Consider the following 12,690-nt stretch of genomic DNA (forward strand, 5'->3'; position numbering starts at 1 on the left):
CTCCATTTTCCCAGAAAAGCCAGGAGCCACTTTTAGTCCCAGTTAAGGAAAACGCATGCATAAATCAAGCACTCGGGTCGGTCTTCTCCACTCCTTCAGCAGAGGACGTTGGCGACCGCCCGCCTCACCCGCCTGCATGTCTCTAGGCTGCGGGAGCCTTAGACACATGCGCACGATTGGTCTCTTTGTGTGCACCAGGAAGGGTTTGGCGTCGATGTACACTTCCTAACGGGGCAAAGACCTGACCCGGCCGCGTGTGCTCGGGAATAAACATTTACTGTAAACAAGGCCGATGAAATAAACAAGTGTCTCGCTCCCGCTGCCTTCCGCGTGGGAAGCGTCCCACCGCCCTTTCCCCGGAGCCCAGCCCGCGAGCCGAGGTTTAGAGCCCGGGAATAAGGGGCCGCGTCCTCAGGAATCTCGCGCCCGGGGAGCGCTGCGGGCCAGGGGAACCGGGTGGGGAGCGGGCCCCGGGGCGCACGGCAGCGGCGGCGGCGGATGCGCTCCCGCCCGCGCGGAGACGGATGGAGCGCGTCCTGCGAGCGTCTCCGAGCCCAGCCACCCCGCGGGCCAGGGGGAGGGAGCGGGGCCGGCGCATCAGCCCGCCCCCCCGGCCCGCCCCCTCCCCCCGCGCCGGGGAGCCGCGGTGGTGCGCCACGGCCAGCTGTGCGCCGCCGAGCTAAGCGCCAGCCCGTGGGTGCTGCCGGGGGCGGCGGCGGCGCGGAGGGGGCGCCCGCAGCTGGCGGCGGCGGCGCGGGGCTCGCGGCGGGGGGCGGAGGTGAGCGCCGGAACGCGGAGGGCTGGCGAGGCTAGCGGCGCCGGGCCCCGTTCCCCGTCCGCGGCGGCGGCCCTGCAGACGACCCCGCGTCCCCACCGGCGGGAGCTCGCGGAGGAGCGGGCGGCGGCGCTGCTGCTGGCGGCGGCCGGCTGGATGCGAGACCCGCGCAGACCCGGCGGCGGACGGCGGCTCTCGGCTCGGGAGAGCGAATCGTCGCGGAGCGCAGGAGCCCGGTCGCGCTGGCCATGGCCTCCAACTTTAACGACATAGTCAAGCAGGGCTACGTGAAGATCCGCAGCAGGAAGCTGGGGGTGAGTGCCTCGCTCGGCGTTTTCCTTCCCCCGCGGGTTCGGCCCGGCCAGCTGCCGGGGGGCAGGGAGCGGTGACCCATGCGGGGACCGGGCAGAGGGGAACCGGGCCCTTCCGCGGAGGGCCCGCTTGTTGCTTGGCCAGGTGGGGGCCCGCACCTGCCGAGGGGTCTACAGACGGAGCGGGAAGGGGGGGCTCCGGGAGCGCCTGGGTCCCCATCCTCGAGTGTCCGGGGCGGGCTTCGACCGCGCGTGCGGGGAAGTCCGTGGACGAAAGGGGTTGTCGGTTCCAGCGAGGGACGTGCCTCGGAGGAGGTTTCTCTGCTGTGCGGTTCGCGATGGTCTGTTCTCAAAAGTGAGCGCCTTTCGGGTGGAACTGCTCCGTGTGGCGACGCTCGTGTGTGTTTAGAATCACCATTTTCTGGTCCCCGTTTCCCAAGCTCATTTCGAAATTCCCGAGTGATGCCCTCCCAGCGCCGCGCGTCCCTGCCGGCTGTAGCGGGCGAGTTTAGGGCGTCTTAGCCGTAGCCGCGGGCGGTTCCCGGGGCCCGCGAGCGTTCCCCGACCCTTGGACCGGCGCCCTCGTGCAGGCAGGTGTGCGCCCCATGCCCTCCCTCGGACAGCGCTCCGTGACGGAAAAGTTGATGGAAACCTTTCTCTACTTCTTGAGAGATGCGCCGCCTGACTTGGGGAGGCGGGAACATTGTAGAACCCAAGGGTTCAAAAGCATTCTAGTGACCAGACGAGGAGGGAGGAGGGGCTCTCTGGAGGCGGCAGGACAGGAGGGCGGGTACCTGGGCCGGGGCGGGCACCTGGGCCGAAGCGGCCCAGACTCGGGACGCCAGGGGGAGGTTGGAGGGACGGGCGGGAGTGTCCCCGGGGAGAGAGCCCCCCAGGTAGGGTGGCCACCGAGGCAGACCCTGACGGGCTGGTCCGGAAGAGGGAGGGAAACTCGTCTGGGAGAGAAAGTGCACCTGCTCTGGATTCTCTGGTTGTGTCTACCTCACTATCCTCCAAGTTCCAGTTCTACCGGGCTCCTGCATCCCGGGGCAAAGGGTCCTTGAGCTAGAACCTTCTCTGTGTTCCTGATGGCTGGATGAATCCTCCAACTTGGAGAAGGGGAGAAACGGGGGAGGACTTTGCTAATTTTTGCGTAAAGAAGAAAACAAAGGAAGTGTAGCATTAGCGAATAGGAGAAAGGTAGAGTAGAATCCCCAGAAGAGGGCAGATCACCAAACACTGGGAGTGGCTTTGTCAGGAGTTGGCGGTGCCGAGAGCTTCGGGACTGGAGAACTGGAGAGGCAGACTTGACTCTGGCTACTGCCTCTGCTGGGTTTCGCATTAAAGGTACAGGCTGCACCCCAAGGACAACAGGGGCCCGTTCTGGAACTTCAACAGCTCTGTAGTAGGCTGGGAGCTGGGTGACAGCAACGCCCCTCTTACTCAGGCCTGGAGCCACTGTGCGCGGTCCTGAGCATCACCAAGGCAAGAGAGAGCAGACGCCAGGGTCAGACCCTCGGCCAGGTTTCAAGGGCTTTTTTGGGGTAGAAGAAAGCGCCTCATCCTTTTCCAGGGAGATAGGGACTAACCCATGGGAAAAGCTGCGGTTCTCCTGGAGTCTTGTTGTTCCTCGCAGCCAGGACGCAGTGCTCAAATCTGTCACCACACAGCTGTCAGCCAAGGGAGGTGCAGAGCAGGAGGTGGAAGGGAGTCATCTTAGCTTGACCTTTGAAGTTCTTTGCTTTATGACAGGGTACTTGTTCATTTTTCTCAGCCTTTGGTCTTCCTGAAACCAAAACTGTGTCTGACACTTTAGACTATATAAACTAATGAGTTAAGTCCCAGACAAGATGTGTGTCTGCGTTCACAGAGTCACCTGCACGTGAAAATGAGACTAAAGAATGTAGCCTGCGCACTTGGCCCTGGAGTCTATAGGATTCCTTCCCCCCTCCATCTAAGCTTTCCAGGATTTCATACAATAAAAACTGAGTGCAGAACCCAGTTATAACATAGGGCCCTAGGAAAGTGCATTGAATGTTTCTTGGGTTAGCTATGACATTCACAGCATTTGAAATGTCATCTTGAACACCATTTCTGTCTAACGGTGTGCTGTGCACAAATGTATATTTACACTTAGAAAACCTCTGTTACTACGCTTACTGTTTAGAGCTTTGCCTTTGTAAAGTGCAGCCTTCATAGAAAGCAATAGAAGTGTGTTTAGGTAAAAGTTAATTGCCTTTGTCCTCCATTTCTACCTGAGAAATGTAAACTTCAAAGTAAACTTCAACTGATATTGAGACAGTTTTGTTTTAAATTAAATCAAAATATTCACCTTGACTGTTTTGGAAACATTAGTTTTTCAGAAGTCAGATACTTTTCTGTTCGGAATATTCTAATATGCAGAAGAGAAATTCAAATGACAAAACTTCACATAGCTGGTTCTGTGAAGCTCACTAAGTTAAATGAGTCCCGTAAGAGAGTAAAACTCTAAGGAAATATTGTATGCCTTAAAGAGTCATACCCCACATCATAAAAATGGAAATTACCCAAAGATTAATATTTCCTTTGCATAGCTAATAATACATGTTCCTAATTTTATGGACTCAAAACTATGAACTTTTCCAAATGTATTTTTTAACTAAGGACCCGATGAGTTTTGTATGATTTATGCCCAAAACTAAATTTCAAAATATAATTATAACTGAACATGCATAGATATTTGATTTATTATGGACAAGACTCATGCTTTCAAAAATTGAAGTCTGTGGGAAAAAAAGGCCTGGATATGAGGTTGATTGCATCAGAGATAATTATTGATATGAAAAGTTATTTTGTGATGAAATGTTCTAATGTGCCTTTTTCTCCTCACAGATGAGTCCAGTTTTGAATAAGGACAGTAAGGCATTTCTTGTCCTCTAGGTAGAAAGTCAGCCCTGTAAGGGGGGCTTCCTGGTTTAACTAGTCAAAAGAGCCCTTGCCCTGTGTCTCACTGAAGAAGCTAGCAACCTGTTGAATACAGTCCCTTGGCCCACTGTTTGGACAAAGAAGTGACATTTAGTAAGCAAGGCATATATAGCAAAATACCCAGTAGGTTCTTGGTTTGCAGCCAAACTCAGAACTCAGTCACTGAAAGCATTAATAATCGAACACTCTGTGTGTTGACCCTAAATTTATCAAAAGTAAATGCAGCATTGTGGAGTGATGTTATCATCATCATCATCATCACAGTCGTCGTCATCAGCATCACTGTACAAATTTTAGACTGCTGTACTTTGACTTACTCTAGACGCAGAGCTCACATCATTGTTTTCAAGGAATCCATTCAAATACATCAATGTGAGTATTCACAGACGCATTGTATACAGGCAAAATAGTATCTTCTACAGACATTTTCTATTTCTTACTCAAACTCAGGTGAGATATATATATATATATATATATATATATATCTAATACTATATATATGTGTGTGTGTGTATATATATATACACACACATACATACATACATACATACATACTATTCAGGTACATACTCAACAAGTGATCAGATTATCCTGGAGTGCCCACAGTTTTAAGAGGCAGTATACACTGGTGTTTATGTGTGTATTACAGACTCTTATTAATCCTGTATTATTTATAATAAATAACCTCTACATCACTGCTACACGGAGTACATCAGGCCAATCAGTCACTTTGCACCAACTTCATTGTAGGGGAAGCAGGGAAATGTGGAAGAACAGATTTGGAGTTTTGAAGAGCACTAACTTTGTGAGCTGAGCACCTATTGAGAATTTCACTTTTTGCATATTTTTCTTTTGTTTTAACAACTTATTGTAGATTCAGCTACCTCTTGCCCTTTCTCCCTTCTTGATTAAAAACCTCAAGACACCTCCATTCCTGGCTTAATGATAATCGACCTCCTTTCTGTAAACACTGAGTTTTTCTTTCTTCTCACTACAGCTTTCCTCAGAGTATTTGTTCGTGAGAGATATTTATGAAAATTTACCCTTTTATAGAAGTTCACTGATTAAAATAAATAGAAATAGCTGGGCATGGTGGCTCATGCCTGTAATCCTAGCACTTTGGGAGGCTGAGGCAACCTGGTGAAAACCTGTCTCTACTAAAGATTACAAAAAGTCAGCCAGGCATGGTGAACATGAGCCTGTGGTCCCAGCTACTCAGGAGGCTGAGGAACAAGAATTGCTTGAACCCAGGAGGTGGAAGTTGCTGTGAGCCAAGATCGTGGCATTGCACTCCAGCCTGGGTGACAAGGTGAAACTCTGTCTCAAAATAAGTAAAATAAAATAAAATAAATAGAAATATGTGTATGTGCATTTGTATATTTGTTCTTTAGAACATTTTACAATTTCTTTAGTCTCCAAATCTGTTAAAACTAGTTTATAAAGAGAGATTATATCTTACACGGCATGCATTATCAATTTGCAAAAATTAAATGCAATACATATATTAAAGATAAAACATGTAAATAACTTAGTCATTCTGACCATTCAAAAGTTCTAAAGAACTTTCAGGATCGTTACTTCAGATATGAATTCTTAACCTATGGGTTTAAGGTGCAGAAGTTATAATGAGTGTGTTTCAGTCTTTGCTTATCTAAAACATTGTGTATTCTGGGCGTTGCTTTCTGAAATGGATCTGTGACATCTATGTTTATCATTTGTATATTCATCATTTCTTGTTAAATACAAATTTAGCATATGACAATTTCAGTTATTTGAACTCTAGATTTTTATTCATGGTGACTATTATGCATATTCTTCACACTGTGTGTACATTTGACACTTCTGTATCTATACATATTTCTGCAAATAATGCTAGTTCTTAGAATTTTCCAGTAAGAAAAGATTTTATGTATCTTCTATCCAATCCCTATATTTTACAATACCTGCAACTGTACGTTTGTGTGTGTGACATCTCAGGTATGTGTAGAAACTACTATCTCTATTGGCAATTTTTTTCCTTTTTTAAAAAAATTCATCTGTCTGCATATGAACATGCTTGATGTCCTTCGAATTTTAAAAATTAAGAAAATACAATGAAAATTAAGGTAATTTTAAGAGTAAAAACCAAGTACAGAAACATGGCCGGATTTTGCTATTAAATTATTATGTCTATATAAGACCTGGGAGAGGTTGGTAAATCAGAGGGAGATAACAGGATTCACATGGAAGTTTTTATCTTGATTTACAGATGACTGCTGGCAAGGTGAACTTTAAAAATGGCATTCCTTTTCTTAGATAACAAAGATAATACTCAGTACTTAAAGAGATTGTTCAAATGACTGAAATTAATAAATAGTGAGCAGGGAAGTACTACAGTGATCAAATATCTTTGTAAGATATACATTCCCAGTTTTCTTAAACGTCTTTCAAATGTGCACAATAATGGTGAATATTTTGGATTACTATAAAATAGAATACTGAATAAAAAATTAGTTTAGGCCGGGTACAGTGGCTCATGCCTGTAATCCCAACCTTTTCGGAGGCTGAGGCTGGCACATCACCCAAGGTCAGGAATTTGAGAGCTGTCTGGCCAGCATGGTGAAACCCCATCTCTACTAAAACTACAAAAATTAGCCGGGTGGACAGTGCCTGTAATCCCAGCTACTCAGGATGCTGAGGCAGGAGAATCCCTTGAACACAAGAGGTGGAGATTGCAGTGAGCCGAAATCGCACCACCTCATTCGACTCTGGGTAACAAGAGCAAAACTCTATCTCAAAAAGAAAAACAAAATTAGTTTCATATGAAGCATGTATATTTGACATAAGCGTCATCTTTTTGAAGTATATTTATTAGTTAGCATTGCCCCATTTGGATCATAAACCGTGTAGATACTGTTGAATAGGACAATTAAGTATTTGTATCTTTCGGCTGTTTCTATTTACATCAGTTTAGAAACTGTACAAGATAAAAGGCATGCAATACGAACAAAATTAAAATTACCTGTAGTCCCACCATTTACAGATTTCACACATTCTGAAGTGCAGGGCTAGTTTTGAGGAAAACATAATTTCTATCAAACAAGATGAAAGAATTAAAAGGGACCATAGTATAACTTCTTTAGCCTCAGTTTTACCACTTGGACCTCACTTTAGTCACAGTATTTTCTGTTTTTCTTCAAGGTCTTGTAACTTTGTCCACAGAGCCCACAAATTCTAGATCGGGAGCATTTTCATTAACTTTCTGCCTATATCCTCATTAGTTTTATTTTAAGATACAGAGCAGGATTATCCTCTAAGTAATTCATTTTTATATTGTTACACTGTTACTCAAGGAGAATATTGCATCTGTCAGTCAAACTGGTTGGAGTAAGAAATGGTATTTTGCTATAAGCAGAGAGCAGAAATCAATTTAAAAAAACTATTGTTTGCATAGTATTTGCAATTATTAGTGATGGTTGTAACCTTTCAACATGTACAAAATATTTTGTCTGCCATTTTGCTGAATTAGTTGCTAAAATTCTTGGTTAAATTTTTTTTTTGGCTAAACAGTAAAATTACTGGGAACTAAGACATATTAGTGCTTAGTTTAATTTGAGACTTCATAATACTAACATAATCTCACTACATTTTGTGTGTACTGTGCATTTTACACCTTGTAAAGACTTTTCACACATAATTCTTATAGAAGGCTTTTAAGCATATATTCAATTTTTAACCCCCATTCTATACATAAACTAGAATCTAAAAGAAGTAAGGTGAATCATCTGGAGTTATTGAGACGCAGATTGGCTTTGTGTGTTTGTATATGTCAATCTAGGTTTATAACTTCAAGTTCAGTGTACTATCTAATATACAACTGCTACCACTTCACGGTAGATGCAGAGAAGTTTAACACAGTCATGTGTACCCTTCAAAGTCAGTGTGTTTTCTTTGGTATCTTGGTGTAAAGCTGATACAATTATTCACTTTACTCAATGCTAAATGATTTAGGTTGCAGATTAAAATGCTATTTAGTGAAATAATTTATGTCACAGTATGGAAGTGCTATGCAGATACTTGTCCAGGCCACATTCAATGGGCACAATGTTATTTTCATTGATACCAAACACAAATTCACTAATCTCTCCTTTCAGAAAAAGTAGAGCACCTTTCAAAATGTAACTGATAGTGCCTGGGTAGAATTTTAAAAGTTATTTTAATAGTTAAATACATTTATTTTACCATTATCTTTAATTATAGAAAATGATACTTTATTTACCATGGCTTTATAAAAGAAGATGTTTAAATCAACTTAATGAAAGGCGAGTTCATTTAAAGCAAACCTAAATATAAAAACTATATAGATTAATGGGGATTTGACAGACCGAAAGCTGGCATGTGGTGACATAGTCATTGTATTGACAGCACTCAGCCGTACCATGATCTCAACTCAAGAGGCTGGACTATTTTGTTTCTTATTTTTTATGCTTACCGCTTTAAAGGGGCTTAAATCAAAATAGATGTATTTAAATTATGTTCCTTTAAAAAAATCTCTTAATTTTTTAAGTTACCTGCATGCCAATCCCGTATTCAAATGTGTGCATTTATATAGAAAATGTATTACATGTTGATAATGTTTGACTGTGTGCCCACCAAAATCTCATCTTGAATTGTGGTTCCCATAATCCCCACATGTCAGGGGAGGGACCTGGTGGGAAGTAATTGAATCATGGGGGTGCTTTCTCCCATGCTGTTCTCATAACAGTGAGTGAGTTCTCACAAGAACTAATAGTTTTATGCGGGGCTTCCCCCTTCACTGGGCACTCATACTCTCTCCTGCTGTCCTGTGAGGAGGTGCCTTCCACTATGATTGTAAGTTCTTGAGACCTCCCCAGCCATGCAGAACTGTGAGTCAATTAATCCTCTTTCCTTTAAAAAGTACCCAGTCTCTGATATGTTCTTACCATATTGTGAGAATGGACTAATACACATATAGAAATGCGTGTAGTAATTTTTTTCCTAGTGATTTTTCCATGGTAAATGTAGAATTGCTTTTGTCTGATTTCTTACTACCTTTTCGCATGTTTATGTGTGTTATGTGTATATGTGTACACACATAGATACATATATAATGTGTTATATATTTAATATGTATATTTTTTCAGTAGAATATGTATGTGTTTTTAATGGCATGTTACTACCCATACACATGGAATTGCTGTCTTTCTTGAGTAGATAGTATCCACTCCTCATCTCTGCACCAGAAGAAGATATTCATAAAATGCTTTTATAAAATGCAAGGAAAGCTTTTATTGTATAAACCATTTTATGTCTACATTAGACTTTACTTGGAAAAATAGATGCAATATTTGTCTAAAATTGAAAAATTAGTATTTTTCCCCCCAAAAATACAAAAACTAAGTTTAACAGCGTGGCAATCAGTAAATTTTGTATTTATTTTTGTTTACATAATTCTAGTAAATTTTCTCACATGCTATGCAAAAATAATAAAATCATACTTTTTACATATTTATCCTTGCTTTGAAAAATATTCCTTTTTGTTTAACTTACTAGCAAACAGTAATACATTTTTCCAGAGTGTTTTAAAGACCCTAGGGTACTTCTGTAGAAAGCATCCGTGTCATTTTGTTTATGCTTTCATAGACTTTATTACATATTTGGAATCTTTAAGTGTTGACTATGGAAGTCTTCTAAATAAAAGTACATCTAGTGCCGAGTCATGATACTGAATTTACCTAGAAGCTACCAATTTTAAGAAGTATGAAATGTACTAATCTAGACATTTAAAACTGGAGAATTATTTAGTACTCTGAAGGCCACTCAACACATTCTGTTGTTTTCTGATACTTCACATAATTAAATTATCTATATTACTTATCCCTTTATTTAAAAAAAAAATTACTGTCAACCATGACTGCATATAAGAGTGACTTACAGAGCTTGATCCTTTGGCCTGGGCTTTCTTCCCTGAATTGACCTGGCTGAAATTGAGCATGGGTTTGCTTTAAAGTTCCCTCAAGTGTTTTTAATGTGACACCAGAGTTGCTAGTTGTTGTCATAAACTGTTAACTTTTTTTAGGAAATAGAGAAAATATGTAACCTGGTAGACTCCTCTAAACTGCTAACTACACTGTTAGTGCGAAGACCTCTGAAATGAAAAGTTAATTATCCATTAAGTCTTCATGTAACACTAAGTTCCTGACAGCCTATAATGCTTTATAATGCAAACACAGAATGAATACAACAAATAATTTATAGAAATTCACTTAATGAACAGTGTGACAAACAGGAGTTAATCCTTCCTAAAAACTTCTGGATCGTGCCTTCTGGGCTCTGTTGATAATGACTGATGCTTCTAACAGCAATGTGGATGCTCTTGAAAGATTTGCATCGTCTAATTTGTGTATTCTCATTTAAGTAATTAAAACACCACGGCTGTTTAAATTGTGCTTAATTTAAGACTCACCGAGTTCTAAACAATGCAATCATGGTTTTCCCAAGGGGAGATTCAGTGCATGAGATTTTATTTTAAAAAATCAGTAGCTCACACTCAGTTTTGTATTCTTCATAAGTCTGGGCTCGTGGTTGTGAAAGACAGTTGCTTCTGTGCAACACCTTGCTCCTGATATCTATGAGGTTTATGTTTTATGTCCTTTCTTTTGTTCTTTGTTTCCTACTTGAAGAGATAGGGCATAAATGGATGGATAGGGAGAGAGAAAATTGAAGCAATTTATAGCACATCCATCTTGAGTCCATGCAGGGAGTAGGTACCCTTGTGGCTTTTAGAGAAAGTGACCACCAAGCTGGCAAGTGATGAATAAAGAAGGGTTTGTTAAAAGTTCTATGCATAAGACACAACATATCCAGACAACAATACATGTCTGGATGACATGAGTGTGGAGTCATGAGAAAAGATCCAGAATAAGTGTGCTTGTGGTATTCTAAGAAGGTGGGAAATTACCGATGTGTTTTATGAGAGGGTTTAAATGCTCACTTTCAAATTAACAAAACCCCTGAGCCTGGGGTAGAATAGACTGTAGTGAAATAGAACTGTTGGCAAGGAGCCAACTAGAAGTAACTTTCAGTACTTAGGAAAGGAGCTGGGTGATTCTAAGGGCTGGCCAGGGTGGAGAACCATTGCTACAGAAGGATTTTGTTTTTCTAGCTCTCAGAAAAAATGAGTCTTTCACCTATTATTGCCTGCATTGAGAATCCATCTGGCAGTCTTATTTTTGCCTTTGGAAAATTATTAGTCTGTTTTCCTCTGTCTGCTTTTAACGTGTTGTTTATCTTTGGTTTTCGGGGATATTTTTATGACATATAGAAATATAGATTTCATTCTATTCATCTTTCTTGAGGTGTATAGGGCTTTTTGATTCTATGGCTTGATGTCATTCATCAGTTTTGAAATATTCTCCACCATTACCTCTTCAAGTATCAATTCTATCCATTCTTTCTCTTCATCCTTATATGTAAGGAAGCAGAGATATGGCAAGAAATTAATGCCATATCTCAAAATGTCTTTATGCTTTTACTCTTTCACCTCTTTGCCTCTCAAATCTTCAAGATAAATATTTTTTTGCATTTTTTTCAGTTTGCTAATTTTCTATTCAGCTGTGAATAATCTACTGTTAAAACTATTCATTGCTGTCAATTTCAGTGATTTAATTTTCATGTCTAGAATTGTCATTTGGTTCATTAAAATGTATTATAAGAATAAATTATCAATTTTATCTTTGGTAGTTTTCAATACTTTCAAATATGTATTTTTTGTATATGTGCAACATTTGTGATCATGAACATGTGGACTTTCTTGAGTTACTTAGTACACCATAATCAGAAATGGAACTTTTTCACTGGTTAATTTCTTTTTGTGGAAATAGAGGTCATGTGATCCTCCAGAACTCCACTGAGAGCCAGGAGAGTTGGATATGGCTTTTCCCTCATTGTGAGACCCTCTACCTGTGATAATTTTGACTTGGAATATTCTCAAAACAAGTTATCTACCTCCATCTATGGCTTGTGATAATGAAGGTGAAGAAAAATAAGATGTTTGAGTGGTAGTTGCATGTGGTATGTGTGTGCCTAACTTGCTTCGGTATAAAGATGGGGGAGTGTGAAATGAGACAAGAAGCAATGATAAGCCTGTTCAAGAGTTTGACTTAATGAATAGAACCAAATAGTCTCACCCCTTAAAGCAGTGGTTCTTAACCCTGGCTGCCTATTAAAATCACAGGAGAAGATTTTTGAGGGTTGTTTTTTCTCTCTTGTTTGTTTTAGTGAACAGCAATGACAAGACCCACTCCCAGAGATTCTACCTTAATTCATCTCTGGGCAGGAGATTATTTGTTTTGGGCATGGTTTTTATCTCAAGTGATTCCAGAATAAATGAAGTACATTTCACCAGAATAATTTTCAATGCAAGTTGTTTATCACCATATATTTCCACAGAACCCTAGAGAGCTAGGATAAATGGGTTAAAGTATGCCTCCATAACTAAAATAATAATAATAATAATGACTGACTATTGACCATTTGTCATTTCTTCATGTCAGCCAGAATTTGAGTCTCTTTCCCATGTTTCGAGAGTCCCACATTATGAATAGTGAAGGTAACAAATAAGGTCCTGCATTAAAGATG

The 12,690-nt window shown here is 41.5% G+C and overlaps 1 protein-coding gene across 1 annotated transcript in view; it reads left to right on the forward strand.

The window, feature by feature from the left end:
- Positions 1-635: 635 nt before the first annotated feature.
- The window catches only part of DOK6 (docking protein 6), a 446,729-nt gene continuing 434,674 nt past the window's right edge, over positions 636-12,690 (forward strand). The window contains exon 1 of the mRNA XM_002757321.7: positions 636-1,089. Within this exon, the coding sequence (XP_002757367.1) occupies positions 1,024-1,089 (66 nt within the window). The 5' untranslated portion in view covers positions 636-1,023. The remainder of the gene's footprint in view (positions 1,090-12,690) is intronic.

Source organism: Callithrix jacchus, chromosome 13, assembly GCF_049354715.1.
Source record: "Callithrix jacchus isolate 240 chromosome 13, calJac240_pri, whole genome shotgun sequence".
NCBI lineage: Eukaryota > Metazoa > Chordata > Mammalia > Primates > Cebidae > Callithrix > Callithrix jacchus.